The sequence below is a fragment of the Sciurus vulgaris genome, assembly GCF_902686455.1.
Source record: "Sciurus vulgaris genome assembly, chromosome: 6".
NCBI classification, from domain to species: domain Eukaryota; kingdom Metazoa; phylum Chordata; class Mammalia; order Rodentia; family Sciuridae; genus Sciurus; species Sciurus vulgaris.
Window position 1 is genome coordinate 164521810 of NC_136466.1, and position 20478 is coordinate 164542287.

Sequence of the window (20478 nt, forward strand, 5' to 3'; positions counted from 1 at the left end):
ACTCTTCCAACAAAGCAAAACCAACACCAAAACCAAAAACCAAAAAAAAAAAAAAAAAAAAAAAAAAAAAAGGCTACAACTAACATTCACTTTATTCAATTTTGTTCTCTCAACTCAGAAGGCAACAAATGGATCACATAGAAAAGGGAGCATTTTTTAATATATACACATAAAATTGATACGGATACCTAAGGTGTTCACTTTAATTAAAAAAATTGACATCCAAACAACTATGTATTCTATTTAGCTTCTACAACAGTCATTCCTAAGCCTTAGTCATTACATTTTCATCTAAGGTACTATATTACTGTCATGACTACAAAATGAGGCACTCATACAGAACAGACAGGAATGAAACATGTATGTACTGTCTCATCTTTGTTATATCAATGCCAAAGATATCACTGGGGATTAAATGAAAGGAGCCCTTAACTCATGAAGGTTGTTTACAAAATTGATGACACAGAGCTGGACTACGCTGACAAGAAAATAATCTGATAGGGCAAATAAGGTGGGTGGATACAAAACAGCTGAATCAGAAAGTTAAGAGAATCTGCACGAATGAGGCTTTTAATAATACTTTAGTGGTAAGACATTCTAGCTTTGACTTGATGATGACTGACTGAAAAATTAACATTCCAAAGGAATATTTTAAACATAATCACTAGATTTTACAATGTAAAAAAGCATCATAGTAAATAGCTTAATATTCTCAATTCTTGAAAATGAAAATAAATAGCTAATTCGTGAAGTTTTTGTGTCAGTGTTCTTATATGATGGCACTACAGCCTCGTGTGTGCTTGCAAACACAATACAGTGTAGAAATGTCCAGTGTTTCTTCGTTTAAAAAGTCATCAATTCAACCTAAATTCAAGAATTACACTTTAATAGTAGCATTTTGCCAATACAGAGATGACATATTTGGGATCAAATCATTTGAGGGAAAGTTATTCTCTATTACCTGCATGAGAGAAAGAACACAAGATTTGACAATTATAACAGTTATATTAAATGTTGAAATAAAAATTACTTGCTTACATGTGGAATTGAGGTGTCCATCTCCTTGGTTTCTCCAGAGAACAGGAAAAAAATAAAAATAAAAACCTAAAAACATGGAGCTTTTTTAAGGCTAGCTATATGCAAATTTCACACTGGCATTTTACTTTAGTTTAAAAATCAAACATAGTTTGCTAATAATGAAGAAGTGCACAGTATGTACCATGACTAGCTAATAACTAGTCATATAAAACTAACCCCAGTTGTTGATTTGTCTTCAATTTATAAATAGTAAAAATAAAGCAAAAAGGCTTCTTTCCCAGTAAACTTCCCTGAAGACGGTTTCAGCCCAATGTAAAAGGAAGCAAAACTACACTAAAAGATTTTTTAAAAAAAATCTTATGCGAAGAAGGGCAGCAACACTAGCACGTTCTAAACTATGGGTTTTAAATATTTATGACTACTAGTTAATAAAACCTGGATGCTACCCAAGCAAATATTAGCTATAAAATACGTTCCTTATGACAGGATTTATCTTATGGAAAAGAACAGGACCAAAAAAAAACAACTGAAAAACCTGGGGGCTGGCAATGTAGCTCAGTGACAGAGCACTCACCTAGCATCTGCCAGACCCTAGGTTCTGTCCCCAGCACCATGACAACAAAACTAGGGGGAATTCCTCGGTAAGACAATGTAGGGTTATTTTCCAGTGAAATAAGGGCGATTTTTTTAGCTACTCAGATTTTTTTTTTTTAAACAAAGCATCTAATAAAATTGATTAAAAATTCTGAAGGATGAACAACTTTTAACTGTTTGTGGCTATCTGCCTAGATCTGTTAAAATGTGTTCCAATGAGTTTACATCAAGATCTACGAATTAAAAAGTAAAAGAAACCTAAATTAATATAAGCAAGTTATATGCCCAAATCAATTTTTTCTCCCCAAGAGGACAACTTATACAGTCAAACACCATGACAGGTGGCATTACATTTAAAATGCTCCCAATTTTTTTTTTCTAGTAAGACTAAAATTCTGAGTAAAAGGTAGAGCTAGCAAAGGACTTATTTTAAACACAAGAGAAAAGGCTACCTCAAAGTGCCAAACTGTTAACACTGAATCCTATGTCAAGCAACATTCTTCCTTGATACTGATGTTTTAAAATATATTTTGAAGTATCTGCTTACCCTTAAGGAAAAACTATTGAAAAACAAAACTACCAGAATGTGCTGCTCTTGATTTTGGTAGCTTATTTTTGGCTGACTTTCATATTGTAAAAAAAATTATCTGATTTTAACTTATGAGTTTTAATACTATATAAAAATTTTTAATAGTTTCTGAAAATCTACACTGTCCATTTTCTATGAGAACTTCTAAATTGTCACTGAAATGCAAACACTAACTTTACAATATACCAATACCATTGAATACTTGGATCATGTGCCCAATAATTCTATTCCTCCAAACTCTGAAAACTTGAAGCTTTGGTTATAAGGGAAAACCAAGTTTGTTAAGTATTCAGTTCTCTGAGACTTTACAGCACATTTCCAATGAAATACATTCCTATGTTAAAAGGCCAGCTCAGCCAGCTTCCTTCTGGACAAATAGAATTGGTTTTATTCGCAGTTTTAATCTGTAAACAAAAAAGCTTTGGAAACTTTGGGATTTACTGATGGAAAAGTAGGAGAAATGTACTCACTACTCCTCACCCAATCATGCACTCACCAGAAGGACTAGGTGTTCTAACCAGCTTTCTCTTTAACACTATCAAACCAAGACCATGACCACATCTACACTTAAGCATCTCAGAATGTCCTAAATCCAGTAAGATGCAGTATTGTTGGTGATGTTATTCTGTAAAATTTTTGCTCTCGCACGACACTTTGGGCCACTGCTGTCAAAACGTGTGGAAGGGGGGAGGGGAACTAATGAAAATCTTCATTTGCAAGTTTTTTTTCTAAGTATAGACATGCCCCTAACAAGCACAAAACCCAACTCCCAATGCTGATTACTAGAAATATTAAATTATCAAAATTAAAAATAATTTCCTCACCTAGCACAAGATACTATACAATATTACAAACAGACACACAAGAAAAAAAAAAAAAAATCAGGCAGTAGAAAATGTACAACAGCTTTGGTGTTATACAAAATAACTTCCCAAAACGACTGACAGTGAAGCACAAAGTTGCTGTTTTCTTACCACAGACACTTCACTGCTGCTTTCTACTGGTTTCCTTTTAGGTTTCTGGTAAGGTGTGAAGAGCCAAGAAAGACAGGATGTACAGTCTGCTTAGGGAGAATTGCTAGGAACACTGAGAACTGCGCTCCACAAGATGTCACTGAAAAAGTCTCACCTGTGTACTACTGCTCTGTGGTACGTTTCCTGTCGAGATCACAGCAGGTCCAAAATAAAGTGACAACTAGATTTAATAAATTAATATACATTTTGTTTAAAGATGTACAATGCACATTCTGTTTAATCCAAGGTTTTAGGGAATCAAGGAACTTCTATTTACACATATACAGATCTCAGACAGCAGTGATGTCGGCAGATGCAGGGAAGAGCAGCAGAGCCTTAAACGCTGCTCTCTGGATGCTGAGGACACAAGTCAAGTACATTTAACTTAAAAACAACGCTGAGAGATCACGGGGTAAAATCTCCAAAGCGAGAAGTCCACAAAAAAGGACACGTAAAGGCAAGGGGAAGGTCAAGGAGTTGAGACAACCACTTTATTCTTGGGACGACTGTGGAGGTGGCGCAGATGTCCCTTGCTTGCCAGATTTCCGCTCATAGTTCACCAGGCGTTGACCCACAAGGTACCTAGGTTGTTAACACAGGGTGGTTACTCTCTTAAATAAAATCGTAAAAATAAATCATTCTTTTAAGGGCGGTCAGGGATACATTTTTTAATGCAAATCAGGTCACTTTATTCCTCCCAAAAGCCTTTCAATAGGTAGCTGTGCAAAAGACAGAAGACAAGAGCCTCAGAGCCAGACAGGGATGTGTGGGAAGTATGACAAAGGCTGGAGGCCTCCAGTGCTGTGCAGTGGCACACATACAGTTCATGAACCAAGACGCTGAGGAGGCCAGAGGCAGGTACAATAAATGAAAGCAGATTTATTTGTTAAGGCTCACATTTTATACACCAGCTTAATAGCAAGATCTGACGAAATGGACTAGAAATATCAAAAAGCAGGGTAAGGAAAAAAGCAGAAGGTGAAAAGCTGTAGTTCAAAAGAAAAGGAAAAAATCAAAAGGTTAGGCCACACAGGAGATGAGTGTATGTAAGTGACACAGGCAACTGTCTGTGAACAGAATAATGAGTGCTCCAAACCGATGTGATGTGATGAAGCAGAGAAGGCAATGACAACAGGTGGAAGTCATTGAGGCTGGAAAGAAGCCTGCAGAGCCCACACAAGCAGAAGACAGCACCCCTGACAGGGAGGGCTCACCAAGAGCCAGTGGATGGGCTGGATGCTGAGTTTCTAATGTAGGTGTTTTTTTTTTTTTTTTTTTTTTTAAATCTAAAACTATTTAATATATTGTCAGAATAAAACATTTGAAAACAGACTGAAAATTATTTGGTATGGGCAGTAAATAAATCTTCCTCCCCAAACCACATTTCTCTAACTTCTCCAGCTCCTTAAATGACAACTGCATACTCCCTGTTGCTCTGTCCCACGAAGTCCCTAACTGTACTCTCCTTCATGTCCTACACCCAATCTGTTAGCACATCCTGTTGACCTACCTCAAAATATATGCAGAATATGAATACTTTTCCTTCTTGTGATTCATCACATACAATACAAAACTTAAGAAATTGTAACACCCTCACAAGAGTGGTCAGAATAACGAAATTCTAGACTTACTTGTCGTTTTTAATATGCTCATAAAGGCGCTTAAATTGGCGAACCTGGAAGGACAAGATTCCCATCAATACCACAACCATCAGTAAAAATGGATAAATCCGCCGGTGGACTAAGTTTTGCATTTCTGCAGTAACACCTGTAAAACCAAAAGAAGAAAATTTTAAGTGGTATGTTGTTATGGTTTGAACGTGGCCTGATGATCCCCAATGGTTCATGTGTTGAAAGCTTGGTCCCCAGTGCAGAGTGTAGAAGCACTGAGAGGTAGGGTCTAGTACGAGGTAATTAAGTCGCTAGGAGCTCTGGCCTTAAAAACTGATCTCATGGAGTTAGTTCCTGAGAATGGGACGTTATAAAAGAACTTGATCCCTGAATCTCTTTGGTATCCCATTTCATCAGGTGATGTCTTCCAGATGTGCTGCCATAATTGTGATGCCATCTACCATAAGGCTCTCTCACCAGAGACCAAACTGATAGGGCCACCCAATCCTAGACTTTCAAACTTCAAAACTATAAACTAAACAAACCTCTGTCTTTATAAAGTACCCAGTTCCAGGTATTTTGTTTTAGCAACAGAAAATGGACTAATGCATAAGTGGAATAACAGTAAAAATGAAGTATGTTCTTTCCCTAGAAAGAGGATGTGTCTGGGATAGAGTACAGCAAGGACTCAAGATGAACCTTTTAAAAGCCCAAGATCTGTTTACTTTCTACAACCTGAGTAAGCTGGATTAAATGACTGCTCAAGTTCCTTCAAGTTGGAACATTCTGGACTCCACAAGTAGCTGGTGTCATTACACATTTTAGTTACATCACAGTTCAAAAAATAAAAACAGCAGTGGTGCACACCCTGTAATCTCAGCAGCTCAGGAGGCTGAGGCAGGAGGATTCCAAGATCAAAATCAGTCCTGGTGATTTAGCAAGGCCCTAAGTAACTCAGTGAGACCCTGTCTCTAAATAAAATATTAAAAAGGTCTGGGGATGTGGCTCAGTGGTTAAACACCCCTTGGGTTCAAACCCTGGTACCAAAAAACAAACAAACAAACAAACAAAAAACGGTGTTTAATGAAAGATCTGTTCCTTAAGCTTTGAGAACACTCAAATATTTTTCAACTTTTAACTCATAAATTTTAAGTCTTCCTTGGGAGGGCAACTTTAAAATCAGACGAAGTATTTTTAAAGAAAAAAAAAAAAATTAATGCCCTCAACTGGACTATTCCAAACCCCACAAGAGTCCATTGTAGTGGAAAGAGAACGAACTCTGCAGCTGAACTTGGGAGTCTGAATCATCCTCACACTCATTAAAACATAATTTCATCAAGACTCTCATTTCTATGAACTCGGCTTCAAAATTCTTCTAAGAATATGTAACAATTATGTAAAGCATCTACAGAGAGTCAAAAAGTGCTAAAAAAAATTCATTTACTACCATCTTCCCCTTCTACTATAAGTCTTTCCAGTAGAGTTCACAATGAAACTTTTAAAAGTGCAAAGCTGGGTACAGTGGTGCAGAAATCCCAATGACTCAGGAGGCTGAGGCCAGAGAATCAGTTTGAGGTCAGCCTCAGCAACTTTGCAAGACCCTTCTCTAATAATAAAAAAGGGCTGGGGATGTAGTTCAGTAGTAAGACTGTCGCTAGGTTCAATTCCCAATACTGCAAAAAGCAAACAAACAAAAAAACAACAAATTCTAATAGTGAAAAATATAAAAAAGTTTAGGCTTAGAAATCCAAACAGTAATTCTTATGTCTATCTATACTATCAATGGACAGGATATAACACATACTAATGAGAAGATAATACTAAGATAAAATGACATTCCTACAATAGCTTAAATAGTACACCAGAAAATAAAATTACCAACTTTTTATTAAAAATATTATTCTAAATATTCAAAATAACTTTATTTTCTTTTTTCTTTTTTTTTTTTGGTACCAGGGATTGAACCCAGGGACGCTTAATGAGTTGCATCTCCAAACCTTTTTATGCTTTAATTAGGGACAAGGTCTCATTAAGTTGCTTAGGGCCTTGCTAAAATTGCTGAAGCTGGCTTTGAACTCACAATCCTTCTGCCTTAGCCTCCTGAGTGGCGGGATTACAGGTGTGTACCATCCTGCTAGATGATTAATTTTTAATGAAGTAGTCTGTCAACCAAGTATTGAGTTTTGAATTATATATGTATTTTTACAAATTTTTTTTAGATGTTGATAGACTTCTACTTTAATTTATTTATATGTTGTGCTGAGAATTGAACCCAGTGCCTCACACATGCTAGGCAAGCACTCCAGCACTGAGCCATAACTCTAGTCCTGAATTATATTTTTGCATGTGTACTTTAATAAGGTATGTATGATACTTGGCAGTCATAATTCACATCAAATTGAGAAACAAAGGTACTGTAGGAAGTCAGGCCAGTAGCACCCCTGCAGGTAAGGAAGGGTACATACACTATAAGGGGATTTACACAGGGCTGGAAAAGTCCTGCTTCTTGACCTAGTAAAGTCACATACTTGTATCCATGTTACACTTCACTCTCTAAAAAGCATAGTGGTTATCTTTTCTAAAGTCTTTTTCTCGTGATTAGGTGAAAAAAAAAGGGGGGGGGGGTATTTTTGGCAGAGAATAAGACAAAAGTATGGAGAAATGTGTGAGAAGAGGTCATGTCTGAGAGGAAGCCATTCTGTTGCTTGATGCTCAAAGAGGACCACATGGAGTAGAGTCAAACTGGGGCCCAGACCACAGAAAGAGGAGCCCTGTACACTGTGCCAGGAAGCTGGATTGCACTTAATTGGCCGCAGAGGAACCAATTACAAAATGTTCATCAAAGAGGTACAATGCTTCTGAAAAGGCATGTGACCACAACGTGGAAAATGCAGTAGTGTGACAGGTTCAAAGCGAAGACCAGATAGAAGGTACTAAAGTTGAGGAGAAAAACAAAAGCCTCAACAAGGCTTTTGTCATGACAAAGGTGTCAAAAGTGCCAGAGGAGAGAGACTAGACTGCTAAGATCCACCAGTAGGTTCTGAAGACCACTGGGTGTGAAGAACAGAGTACCTAAGGCAATATGATAGACTTCAAGATTTCTGACTTAGGCAACTTGTTAGATGATAAGAGAGGGAATTCAGTAGAAAAAAAGTTTTCAAATAATTTTGGTGAAAATATTCTGAGTATAACATCCTGTGAGGATTTCTCAGTACCAACTGATAAATTAGTTACTGAAGTTTGACAAATTGACATCTCCTCTTGGTTTTCCTTCTGTGCTAAAGAACATTTTTTAAAGGTTAAACACTTTTACTTAATTTTAGAAATATATGATCGCAGCACTTCTAGCAAGAAGAAAACAAACTGAAAGAAACCTGATCCTATTTGGGGAAGAATACAAATTTCAATATTTTATCCCCCACCTAGAGGAGGAAACAAAACAAAACAAAACAAAACAAAAAACCCTGTACCAAAGAGCTTTAAGATCCTTTTACTCTTACCCTGAGTAGTCGAATCTAAGAAGTATTGTGAAATTATTGTTTTTTTAAAAATTATTGTTTTAGCTAGGTTTATATTTATTCACCAACAAAGCATCTGAAGTCAGTCTGTCACTTATGTGATAAGAACACCACAGTGTTAATAATTAAGTGCTCTTTAAAGCAAGTTCCACAGCCAGCATTACCCACCTAGCAAGGGAACCACACCAGAAGCTATGACATAAGGTACACACAAGGAAAGCAAGAGCACAGAGATCACTGGAGCTGCCAGTTTACGAATAATGTAGTGAAGGTCAATGTTCCGGATGCCATTTGCATAAACCTGAAACAACAGGAGAAAATTAGAACAAAAATACCTAACAAATTCATCTAGGCTGTGAACTCAAAAGGATTCAAACTGGTTATTTTTTCCTAAGTCAAGACAAATTGTGAAGCATAATCATAAACCTTGTTCTCAAGTTTTTTTTTTCAAAACACATTTTCTCTGTTTATAGTTACTATGATAATCTGTTCAACATTCAGAGTTTATTTTTTTAAATTTATTTTTATTATAAACAAATGGGATACATGTTGTTTCTGTTTGTACATGAAGTAAAGGCATACCATTTGTGTAATCATACATTTACAAAGGGTAATGGTGTTTGATTCATTCTGTTATTTTCTCCTTCCCCCCCACCCCTCCCACCCCTCTATATAGTCCCTCCTTCCTCCATTCTTGCCCCCCTCTCACCCCCCACTATGTGTCATCATTCACTTATCAGCGAGATCATTCGTCCTTTGGTTTTTTGAGATTGGCTTATCTCACTTAGCATGATATTCTCCAATTTCATCCATTTGCCTGCAAATGCCATAATTTTGCTATTCTTTATGGCTGAGTAATATTCCACTGTGTGTGTATATACACACACACACACACACACACCACAGTTTCTTTATCCATTCATCAATTGAAGGATATCTAGGTTGGTTCCATAATCTGGCTATTGTGAATTGAGCAGCTATGAACGTTGATGTGGCTGTATCTCTGTAGTATGCCGATTTTAAGTCCTTTGGGTATAGGCCAAGGAGTGGGATAGCTGGATCAAATGGTGGTTCCATTCCAAGCTTTCTGAGGAATCTCCACATGGCTTTCCCAGAGTGGCTGCACTAATTTGCAACCCCACCAGCAATGTATGAGTGTACCCTTTTCCCCACATCCTCGCCAACACCTATTATTGCTTGTGTTCTTGATAATTGCCATTCTAATTGGGGTGAGATGGAATCTTAGGGTAGTTTTGATTTGCATTTCTCTTATTACTAGAGATGTTGAACATTTTTTCATATATCTATTGATTGCTTGTAGATCTTCTTCTGTCTGTTCATTTCCTTAGCCCATTTTTTGATTGGATTATTTGTATTCTTGGTATAGAGCTTTTTGAGTTCTTTATATATTCTGGAGATTAGTGCTCTATTTGAAGTATGAGTAGAAAAATTTTCTCCCACTCTGTAGGTTCTCTCTTCACATTGCTGATAGTTTCTTTTGTTGAGAGAAAGCTTTTTAGTTTGAATCTATCCCAGTTATTGATTCTTGCTTTTATTTCTTATGCTATGGGAGTCCTGTTAAGGAAGTCTGATCCTAAGCTGACATGTTGAAGATTTGGACCTACTTTTTCTTCTATAAGATGAAGGGTTTCTGGTCTGATTCCGAGGTCCTTGATCCATTTTGAGCAGAGTTTTGTGCAGGGTGAGAGATAGAGGTTTAGTTTCATTCTGCTGCATATGGATTTCCAGTTTTCTCAGCACCATTTGTTGAACAGGCTATCTTTTCTCCATTGCATATTTTTGGCACCTTTTTCTAGTATGAGAAAATTGCATTTATTTAAGGTTTGTGTCCATGTCCTCTATTCTGTACCATTGATCTACCTATTTTGGTACCAATACCAAGCTGTTTTTGTTACTATTGCTTTGTAGCAGAGTTGAAGTTCTGGTATTGCGATACCCCCTGCTTCACTCTTCCTGCTAAGGATTGCTTTAGCTATTCTAGGTTTCTTATTCTTCCAGATGAATTTCATGATTGCTTGCTCTATCTCTGTAAGGTACATCATTGAGATTTTAATCCAAACTGCACTGAATCTGTATAGCACTTATGGTAGTATGGCCATTTTGACCATATTAATTCTGCCTATCCAAGAACATGGGAGATCTATTCATCTTCTAAGGTCTTCCTCCATTTCTGTCTTCAATGTTTTGTAGTTTTCATTGTAGAGATCTTTTACCTCTTTGGTTAGATTGATTCCCAAGTATTTTATTTTCTTTGATGCTATTGCAAATGGAGTTGTTTTCCACATTTCCCTTTCAAATTCTTTCAGAATTATTTGTCAGTTCCCTAATACACTAATAGTATTAGTTGCTATGTAGCTACAATATTCATAAACAACTCTGCCTTTTTAATCTATTTTTTTCCCAGTCTTTTATTTATTGCCTCAAGTAATGACTTCTTTTCTTCTATCTACTACAGTCTTAGTAACATGAATGATAATAAGCTTCTTTAGAACTCCTGCTCTAGAAAAGGCATGTATGACATTTTGGCATCTATTTTGGACACATCTTCTAGGTGTTTTAAGTTACTGATTAATCTTTTAAGCTGAGGCTTAAAAGTGGCTAGATGAAAATTCATGGTGGTATGTAAGACCAAAATATGCCACTCCTAAATACCTTTACTTCCTCAGTATAAGGACTGTTTTGAGCTGAAGGCAACCAAGCAGCTCATGTAAGAAAGTATTCAGTCCTTCCTCTATTTACCTAGAAGCAGAAGGCAGAGACAAAAGGTAGCCTACCCCTCTCCCTCAACAAGAACAAAGGTTAACTACTAAAGACAATTTTGACCCTGTAGCCTAGTGATGCCAGAGGAAGCTACAATAACAAGTTTTAATAAACTAGTATTCTTTTTTTAATCTGCCACTTATCTGTCTTCCTCCAGTACGTCACCCCTAGATCTCAAAATCTTTTTCCTTTGACTTGTCACTCTAAAAATTTAGTATTCTTTGTTGAAACACTAGAATTCAAAGCTACTTTTTAAGAATTATACATTTGCAGGGCATAAATTATTTTTTTACCCCCAAGTGATCAAATACCCTCTATTAAAAAAACACATTATATGTGCACATTATCGCACTTTTCCCCATCTTTCCACATGTGGAAATACCTATGAAAAAACTTAAAACTGAGCAACACATACACTATTTATGGTACCTTTGCAGTAAGTATTATGTTTTCAGAGTTCCATTCCTTTTACTACAAGTTATTTTTTACTGAAGTCCAACTGAACAAAATATTACATACCTATGTAATACATGGAACACATTCATGGTAGTATTTTCTAGAACTAGCTTGTCATTTAATTTCGAGGACAGTGTATTTATGTACACATATATAGTATATAAATATGTATGTATATTGTACCGGTGTCCTATTTATAGGACAATCTGTATTCTTTTATTTAATGATAAAGGATAAAAAGAATATAAGCTCTAGATTACAATTTCCAAACTACATTAATACATCTGGGTCAATTTTGTTGAAATAGCCACAGAACTGAAACTTAGAAGATAATGGGTTAAAAGAAAATATAAAGTAGAAACATGAACAGTTTAATTTGTCGAACATAATCACAAACCAATTTTAATATGTCTTTCTCTGAAAACTGATTTTGCTTACCTGTTCAATTACAGTTTTCAACCACCACTGAGGACCCATCAATGTAATAGCGGCAATGATTTTGGCATGCAGGACTCCAAGTGCCCAGTCCTAGAGTAATAAAAACCATTTAACACATTTTTGTTGCTATTTTTTTAACAATAAACCTAGCAGATAGGCAATACTATATTCTCTTATTCACACTTCAAAACAGAAGTTCTACAGAATTGGTAATAATTTGACAAAAAAAATTAATATATACTGCAAAATCCAGGAAATTTTTCTTCATATGCTTAAGTTTAGAGTTCCTGTGAAAAATCATTCCTGAATCCTTTGATCTAAACCATTTTTTTCAAGAAAATTAGGAAAAGTCTTAACATTAATGGAGATTTTAATAATCAAATAAAACATGCCATGATTTTATTAAATCACACCATCCTTACACTGCTTTACTGGTTTTGACTGAGCTATTATATCAAAATAAGACTGTGGAAATAAGAATGACCCAAACAAACTACTCCAAAGCTGTGAGCAGCTTTGAGCTTGGAGCATTTGCAGTTTTCTTGCTGAACTATTAAAATCCCTCCTGCTTTTTATTCCCAGTATTATTGCACATCAAATTCCTCTTGGTACTACTGCCTGACCTGCCGTCCTCCTCTCTCCACCAGCTAGTCAAAGTGCTTACCATTCCCTCCATTCACCAAGTTATTTCTTAAATGTAAATCAGATCCTAGAAGTAGATAGATTTCATGTTTATAACCCTGAAATCCTTAAGAAGGCACATAACGCCCTTCATATATATCCTAAATAAATATATACATTAAAATATATATACATATATATACATATGTACAAATATCTTAAAAATATATGTACATTAAAAATGTTAACACCTAACACTGAAATCTATTCTTATATAAAACTGAAGCCTTTGCAAAGAGAGCTGGAGTCTTCTGTTACTGCTACCTCAATCCCTCTCCAACAGTAACTATTACTGGCATTGAGTATATACCCTCCATGTTTTTCCCCATGGATTTATCTGCAGCTATATGTACAGTTCCCATTGAAAATATGTAGTGTCATTTTGATGTAGATTTTGCTCATCCTGCTATTCTCTTCATTGTCCACTATCTTGAGGTCAACATGCCAATTTACTGGTTTGATTGAATAGTATATGTATCTTCCTAAAAGAAGTGAGAGGGTGAAACGCAACTGAAATCCTACATATCCTCAAATATCAATGCTCATCCTGACAGGTAAAACAAGTGGCATTTTGTCTAGGGGCAGGAAGATTGGTTTTTGTTCCCTTTTTTTCTCTCTCTCTCTTTCCTGTTTCCTCAGTTTAAAAGGAATTAATTATCATGTTTACTATTTACGCAAAGTTATCAGATACTGTATTTAGATAACTTAAACTGTATAGTACCACAGAGATGTAAATCTATCTCTTTTTTCCCCCCTTTCTCTTAATTGTCTATAAATTCTATCTTATGGCTTTCAGTGCTAAAGAAAAAATGTCCAGAAACAGTATAATTTTTTTAAAGCTTGAAAGATGTCTCTTTATCCTTAAATTTTTGCCAAAATATACCCAAATATTTTTCTCTTCCATCTTGTCTCATTGATCACAATCTCATCAAATGTGATCAAACATTTCAACCTTCAGAATTAGACCTTTCTTCAATCTAATTAAATTTTTCTATTTTTGTTTCAATGCTGCTTACATTTTTTCCTTCCAGAAGCCCTGTTATCTTTAAGTTAAGACTCCTGGAGTAAAACACTTTGCTAAGATACTTATATTTCCCCTCAATTCTTTCTTCTGTGATTTTGTTCTGTGCTTTGCTGACCTTTAAGGTTCCAAACTGAGCCCCTGTGGTGACTATTACATTAATCTGCTGAATGTCTTCAAAATTCACACTACAAAGCTCCACAACCGTTGTGTTCTGTTTTTGTGAGTGTGTACTACACTCCCTCTCCTGTGTGTTTTTTTCTCTTTGGAAGCTCCCAGTTCTGCAAGCAGTTGTCACTGGCATGTGTTCTGATTGCCCTTTGTAGTCTTTCTACGGCTGCTGAGCCCTTTTTAGTCAAAGCACTTCTCTAACCTAGGTCTCACTGAGAACATTCAGTAATCTCATTCCTTCAGACTTTTGGGATAGCAGGCCAATAGTCCTCTACTGAGGGACATGGAGAAAGCTTAACTGTATCCATATCAAGGCTCACAAGCTAGGAAGATTAAACTCACCAATTCAGCTTTCTTTTGGCCTTTTCTGAGTCCTGAGGCCAGGTGAGGTTAATGCCCATGAGGGGAGGTTCCCAGATTGCTGAGGTTCAAGCTTTTTCAAGGCCAATTGCTCTGCAGTTCTTGTCCACAGAATAGGATCAGCCTCACTAGTTCTGTTAGAATTCCAAATTATCCCAATCTCCCACAGACCTGTAGCCCCATGCCACAGGAGAGGCAGGCAGCATAGTCAGGGATGGAGAACAGACACTGTTCTTTCTAATACTCAGGGGTTTAATACAGAACCCTCCTAACATCATGCTGCACGTATACATTATAGCTTGTGTCTTTCCTCTGTGTATGAACATGCCTCAGAACCACCTGCTCAAAACAAGTTCACTTAGGACTGGGGATATAGCTCAGTTGGTAGAGTGCTTGCCTTGCAAGCACAAGGCCCTGAGTTCAATCCCCAGCACAGGGAAAAAAAAAAAAAAAATTTTTTTAACTAAATGTAGAAGAACTGATAACTTAATTTCTTTTACTTCTTTTTCTTCATTCAGTGCAAGGGATTGAACCCAGGGCTCACACATGCCAGGGAAGTGCTTTACCACTGAGCTATGTTCCCCATCTGTGGACTGAATTTCAAGAGCAAATGTACCACACCTTATTTAGCCATTCTCTACTGATGGGTATCTAAGTTGCTTGTTTTTTTTTTTTTGTTGTTTTTTTCTTTTTTTTGTCATTATAAAAACTGATGTATGAGCAGAAGCAGCCTTGTGTTTCCTGCACACACACACACAGATGTCACTGTATAATACATTATGAAAAGTCATACTGCTAGGTCATAATATTAAGCATTTAACAATGTAATCATGTCAAAAGAATTCTCCAACATGATGATAACTTCCCAGGTTATATGAATACTGTGAGGGCTACCAAGAATACATGCATAACTGAACAAGTTGCACTGCTTATTTCCTGCAGAAAGGAAGAACACACCGGATGGCTAACTTCGGCCCTTAGAGAGGGTGAGAAAGAGCTTATTACAGGATTTCAGCTTGTGTTAGGAATGTGGGTAAGAATTTAAGGAGGTGGGACTTTGCTCTGTATCAGATGCTACTAGAAAGCAGAGTAAGTTATGACTGGTTATCTTAACAAAGTTTATCTAGAAAAAGGACAGCCTGATGCCAAAATGTGTAACTGGTAATGAAGCAGCAATTATGCTAGCAGGAAAAGGGGGATGGATGTCTGATCATTTTTTGATTTGGACAGTGCTCATGGTCAATTTGTGTTCAGATATAACTGAAGAGGTGGTCTCGTCTTGCTCTATCCTGGTCACACAGTGACCTTGTATGATGTTGATGCTCTGTGAAACTGTGTCCAACAGAACTCCATGGTGTGGCTGATGGTGGCAGACTAGATCCTCGATGTCAGGGGTGCTATTCCCCTTTTAAGTGCTGCACACTACATAACATTAGGAGGCACAGAATGTTTGTTTGCCACATTTATAGTGCTATGATCACACAATGTTAGGGTAATATTTTCCTGACCCCCTGCAATGTAAAATTGTGTTTCCCTTTGAGACTACCAATCCACAAAGTGACACTTGTAATCACTTCTCCATTGTATGGGTGTCAAAACATGCCTGAAAAATCCTCTCTAAATAGTAGCAGGGGTGGTCACACTTTGAAACCTGTCTGTATCTAGCAGGATGTAGTAAAAAGCACTGCTGTGGACTTGTGAAATGAGGATCAGAAACAAACCAATAATCACACTCTGAATTTCTGACCCACAGACTCCGGCTGTTCTAAGCCATTGAGTTATGGGGGTAACTTGTTATATAGCAATAGTAACTGAATATTCATCAAACTTATAGCCTCATAAATTCAATATTCACTGACAAGCCTTGAAAATTTTTAAAAACAAATTATTTTTAACTGGGGATTGAACCCAGGGGCACTTAACCACTAAACCACATCCCCAACCCTTTATATTTTTGGCAACAGGGTCTCACTAAGTTGCTTAAGACCTCACTAAATTGCTGAGGCTGGCTTTGAACTTGCAATCCTCCTATCTCAGCCTCCCAAGCTGCTGGGATTACAGATGTACACCACTGTGCTGAACAAGGATTACTTTTTTTTTTTTTTTTTTTAAGGTATTACAAAATAATGGTTTTCTAATTCCATTAATCCTTCTACCTTTACTAGCTGGCATTATTCTCTATTTAAAAAATAAAAAACAACCTTTCCTTCAATTACTGATGCTATTTGTTCAGCAATACATTTACAGAAAGGTATAACACAGGCTTATTTCCGTTTAGTGCTCATCTATCTTACTGATTCAAGGCTATGAGTCAGACTGGATTAGAATATGCACTCTCTGTCTTATTTCCAGATCTGCTCATTAGCTCTGACCTAGAATATACTTCTTCCTTTCTTACCCATTCCTCAGTACTCTACTAATTAAGTTGGCTTAGGTACCTGTCTCCTATATAAAGTTATATCTGAAATTATCACAATATACTCTTCTACATGATGCTATAGCTCCTGGGCTTATCACACACAAACTACCTGTGTACCTGTCTAGCTTTCCCACCAAAACATAAGTTTCTCAGGTTCCTGTAGTGGCCTCATTTTGACCTGGGTTTGGCCACATATTAAATCCCTTAAATATTTTCTGTTAAATGAAGTTTATTGAAATTCTCCATCTGCTTTCTAAGCAGAGGAAGAAAAATATGGCTCAAATATTTTCATTTTCATTTTCCTGAAAACCTAGAAACCAGAAAGCTGGAAAGGGTACATGAGTAGTCTGTGTGTTATACACTAAGAGGTTTAAAAAATAAAAAGGTTGAAACACCTTTGAAAGACTCAAGTCACTGCCTATCTCTTTACCCCTCACCCCAATATCTACTAAGAACTTGCGATCTTGATTTTATAATGTTAAAAACCTCAAGCATTAAGTATAACAGAAAAATTAAACTTTTCCAATGAGCTTTAAGACCTTTGCTATGATATACGGATTCTATCAGAATACTTTTTTTAATAAGCCTGAGACATTGTGGGGAAATATGGTGCCAACTATTCAAAAGTATTGACATCTTTAAGTCAAAAAGAGCAAGATATTTTACTTTAGCTCAAAAGTGAAAATAACAGCCAGGTGCAATGGTGCCAGCAGCTCAGATGGCTGAAGTAGGAGTATTCCAAGTTCAAAGCAACCTAGTGAGACCTTGTCTCAAAATAAAAAATAAATAGAGTGGAGGATGTGGCTCAGTGGTTAAGTGCCTTGGGGTTCAATCCCTGCAGGTAGGTAGGTAGGTAGGTAGGTAGGTAGGAAGGAAGGAAGGAAGGAAGGAAGCAAAGAAAGAAAAAAAATCGACACATTACTTTGTATCTTTAAATACTGGAGAAGCCTGGATGAATAGGGGTATTTTAATCTATAAGGTAAGCTCTTTTAAAGGAATTATATGACCTAAAAGTTTTGAAAGCAAAAGATTAATGGAAATTATTTATACAATTTTATAAAGGTTCCTAGAATAGAAAGCAAGGAGCCTTTCTAAAGCAACTGCTTACAAATTAAAAATCACTTAAAATTATTCTTAATCATTCACTTAAAAGCATTCTTTTCTGATCCCAACTACTTAAAATATGAACAGCAAAACACAAGCATTTACCTGCCATGGATAAAAAAGAGGAGTCTGATCCAAAGGAACCCTCAAGGGAGCAACAATAACCAGCTCAAACAGGAGCCCCAAAAGGAGTGGGACAACCCCAGCCAGCAGCACAGCAACTATCAAAGTCTTCATTATCTATTAGGAAGCAAGAGACCATTGTCAGTAAAGATGATGTTCCTGACTTTTAGACAAACTCTTTATTCCATCTGGAGGTTTATATTTTCTCTTTGACCTGATGCCTAACAGAACAACTGTACTACTTTAAAATACTCATATGCATTTTTATGTTGCATATTCAAATGAAATTTCCTGGATCCATGAACACAAGAATTCAAACTATAATGAAAACTTTAAAATTGTATTCATTGTAGCTAGAAAAGGGATTACAGAAAATTCATTTTATTATAAATTAATAATAACTAGGTGGCTGTGCTGTTTTTCTCACAATTCCATTCACAGGTGTAGGCTTCTGTTTGTCTAAGAAAAAACTACTGACTGGCAGAGAACCCTGGTCCAACAGTCCCTTCCACAGGCTGATCCATGAACCCTGAGATGGACTGATATAGGGGAAGGGGTCTGCATAATCCTACTTATTAATCAAACTGATCAAATAGGCTTCCTTTAGATTGCCCTCATCCAAAAGTACTAGATGACAGCTATGGTCTATATCTGTTCATTTAGACACATGGCCAGTGTATTACTTTAACTCTAAAGGCTGAACCAAGTGGCAAGAAAATAAAGCTGAGGGAATGATAGTAGCCAAATTATTTTGTAATATTGTGTGCATGTACAAATATGTAACAAAAAATCCAATCATGATGTATACCAATACACCAATACAAAATATAGGGGGAAAAAAAGAAAAGAGAATTGACATTATGTGAAAGAGCAATTATGAAATTCTGGTAATGAAATCAGTCTTTGCAGACCTCTTTTTAAGGTAACCTCAGTGACTATTTGTTTTCAATAACAGATCAAATATGATATGCATGGAAGACAGTACTTCTTTATAGGGTAATGTGTAATGATATGGAAGAATATCAAATGAAAACAAGATTCCTGTATTTGATTAAAAGTATTTCATTACCTTACAAATAGTAATTAAACCTCTCCACTCATAATACACAATAAATCTCTCACTATAAAAATGGATTTTATGAACACATAATAATTGTACACAAGTGAAAATATCAAGTACCCTGATTTATCATTACACTCAGTATACGTATACTATACATGGTGATTTGTACAATTAAATAATGTCAAAATAACAAGTTATAAACATAAAAATGAACCTTAACAGTAACAGTAAATGGACAAACTTTAAATGACATCAAACTACAAATCTAGATGCAAAATTACACTTATTATACAAATCAAAAGTCACGAGCAATGACCTGAACATATTTATTAGCCATAGTCAATGTTACATAAATAGACATTAATCACCATACTTGAAAAATCATCTTACATTTTTTTAACCCTACAATTGTGATCAACAGTTTTTTTTGAGAGGAATAATTTTCACAATATTTCTTATATTTTTCCAATAATCAAGAATTTCCTATAGGATTAAAGGAATACAATTTATATGAAAAACACTCACTAGATCCTGAAGGCTTTCATATTCAAACAGATCAAAAAATATTTTGGAAAAAATACCAGTAAGAGAAAATCCTATTAAAATTTGGTTTTTAATTTGACAGAGTATCTCCTCTCTTAAAAAATGCAATCAATCTCCTCAAATAAGTTTTCTTAATTTTAAATTACCTTGTTTACTCAAGGGTTTTACTTAGTTTTTCTTTTAACCCTCAAATACAGTTGAGCTTAGGACTGTGGTTCTCAGAATGAAGCTGAAAACTACTAAATTAAAGGAGTTTTTCCCTCCAAATTAAAAAAAAAAAAAAAAAAAAAAAAAAAAAAAGACCATTATAATGAAACAAAAGTAGGAGTGAAGGATTTAAAGAAATGAATAGAAAAATATTCAGTACACCTAATGAGATGAATCTTTTGTTACAAAAACTTACCATAAGGGACCACTCTTTAACCTTCTGGAAGATCACTCTTCGTCCCTGAGGCATCCATGCCACCAGCACGGTCACTGCCCTTATGGTTAGCCAGCAAACATAGAGACCACAAGCAGCTGTGTAGAGTTCATGGATTTTGGCAGTTCCCGTCCAAAAGGACATTAACCAACGACCAGCGAATACTGAAAATAAAAAGGCTGACAAATGAGACAAGTGGCTAGGTAAAGGGAACTGCATTCTGATGTTTTATTAGTATTTTCACACTAGGGAAAAAAAAAAAAAAAAACACTGCTTAGCGCACACAGTTATTTGATCAAGGAACAACCAAAACATTAAGTCAGAGGGGATGAACTCTCCCAAGATATGCACTTTGATTTTCCAGGTCAATTTTTCCCAGGTCAATTACATCTTCTTCCTAGCCTGAGGGTACTGTTTTCACTGTCTTTAACCAATTGAAATCATTATGTACAAAACAGAATAAAGGTGGAAATTTTTTCTATATTTGTTTTGTCAACAGTTTTTAAAATTTAGCCACATTACAATTTAGAACAAT

The 20478-nt window shown here is 36.0% G+C and overlaps 1 protein-coding gene across 1 annotated transcript in view; it reads right to left on the bottom strand.

Annotated features, from left to right (window-relative positions):
* Window positions 1-1391: 1391 nt before the first annotated feature.
* MARCHF6 (membrane associated ring-CH-type finger 6) overlaps window positions 1392-20478 on the bottom strand; it is a 78797-nt gene continuing 59710 nt past the window's right edge. Inside the window, 6 exon segments of the mRNA XM_079145301.1 lie at window positions 1392-3816; window positions 4866-5001; window positions 8531-8663; window positions 12038-12127; window positions 17899-18033; window positions 19926-20107. Coding sequence (XP_079001427.1) covers window positions 3726-3816; window positions 4866-5001; window positions 8531-8663; window positions 12038-12127; window positions 17899-18033; window positions 19926-20107 — 767 coding nt within the window. The 3' untranslated portion in view covers window positions 1392-3725.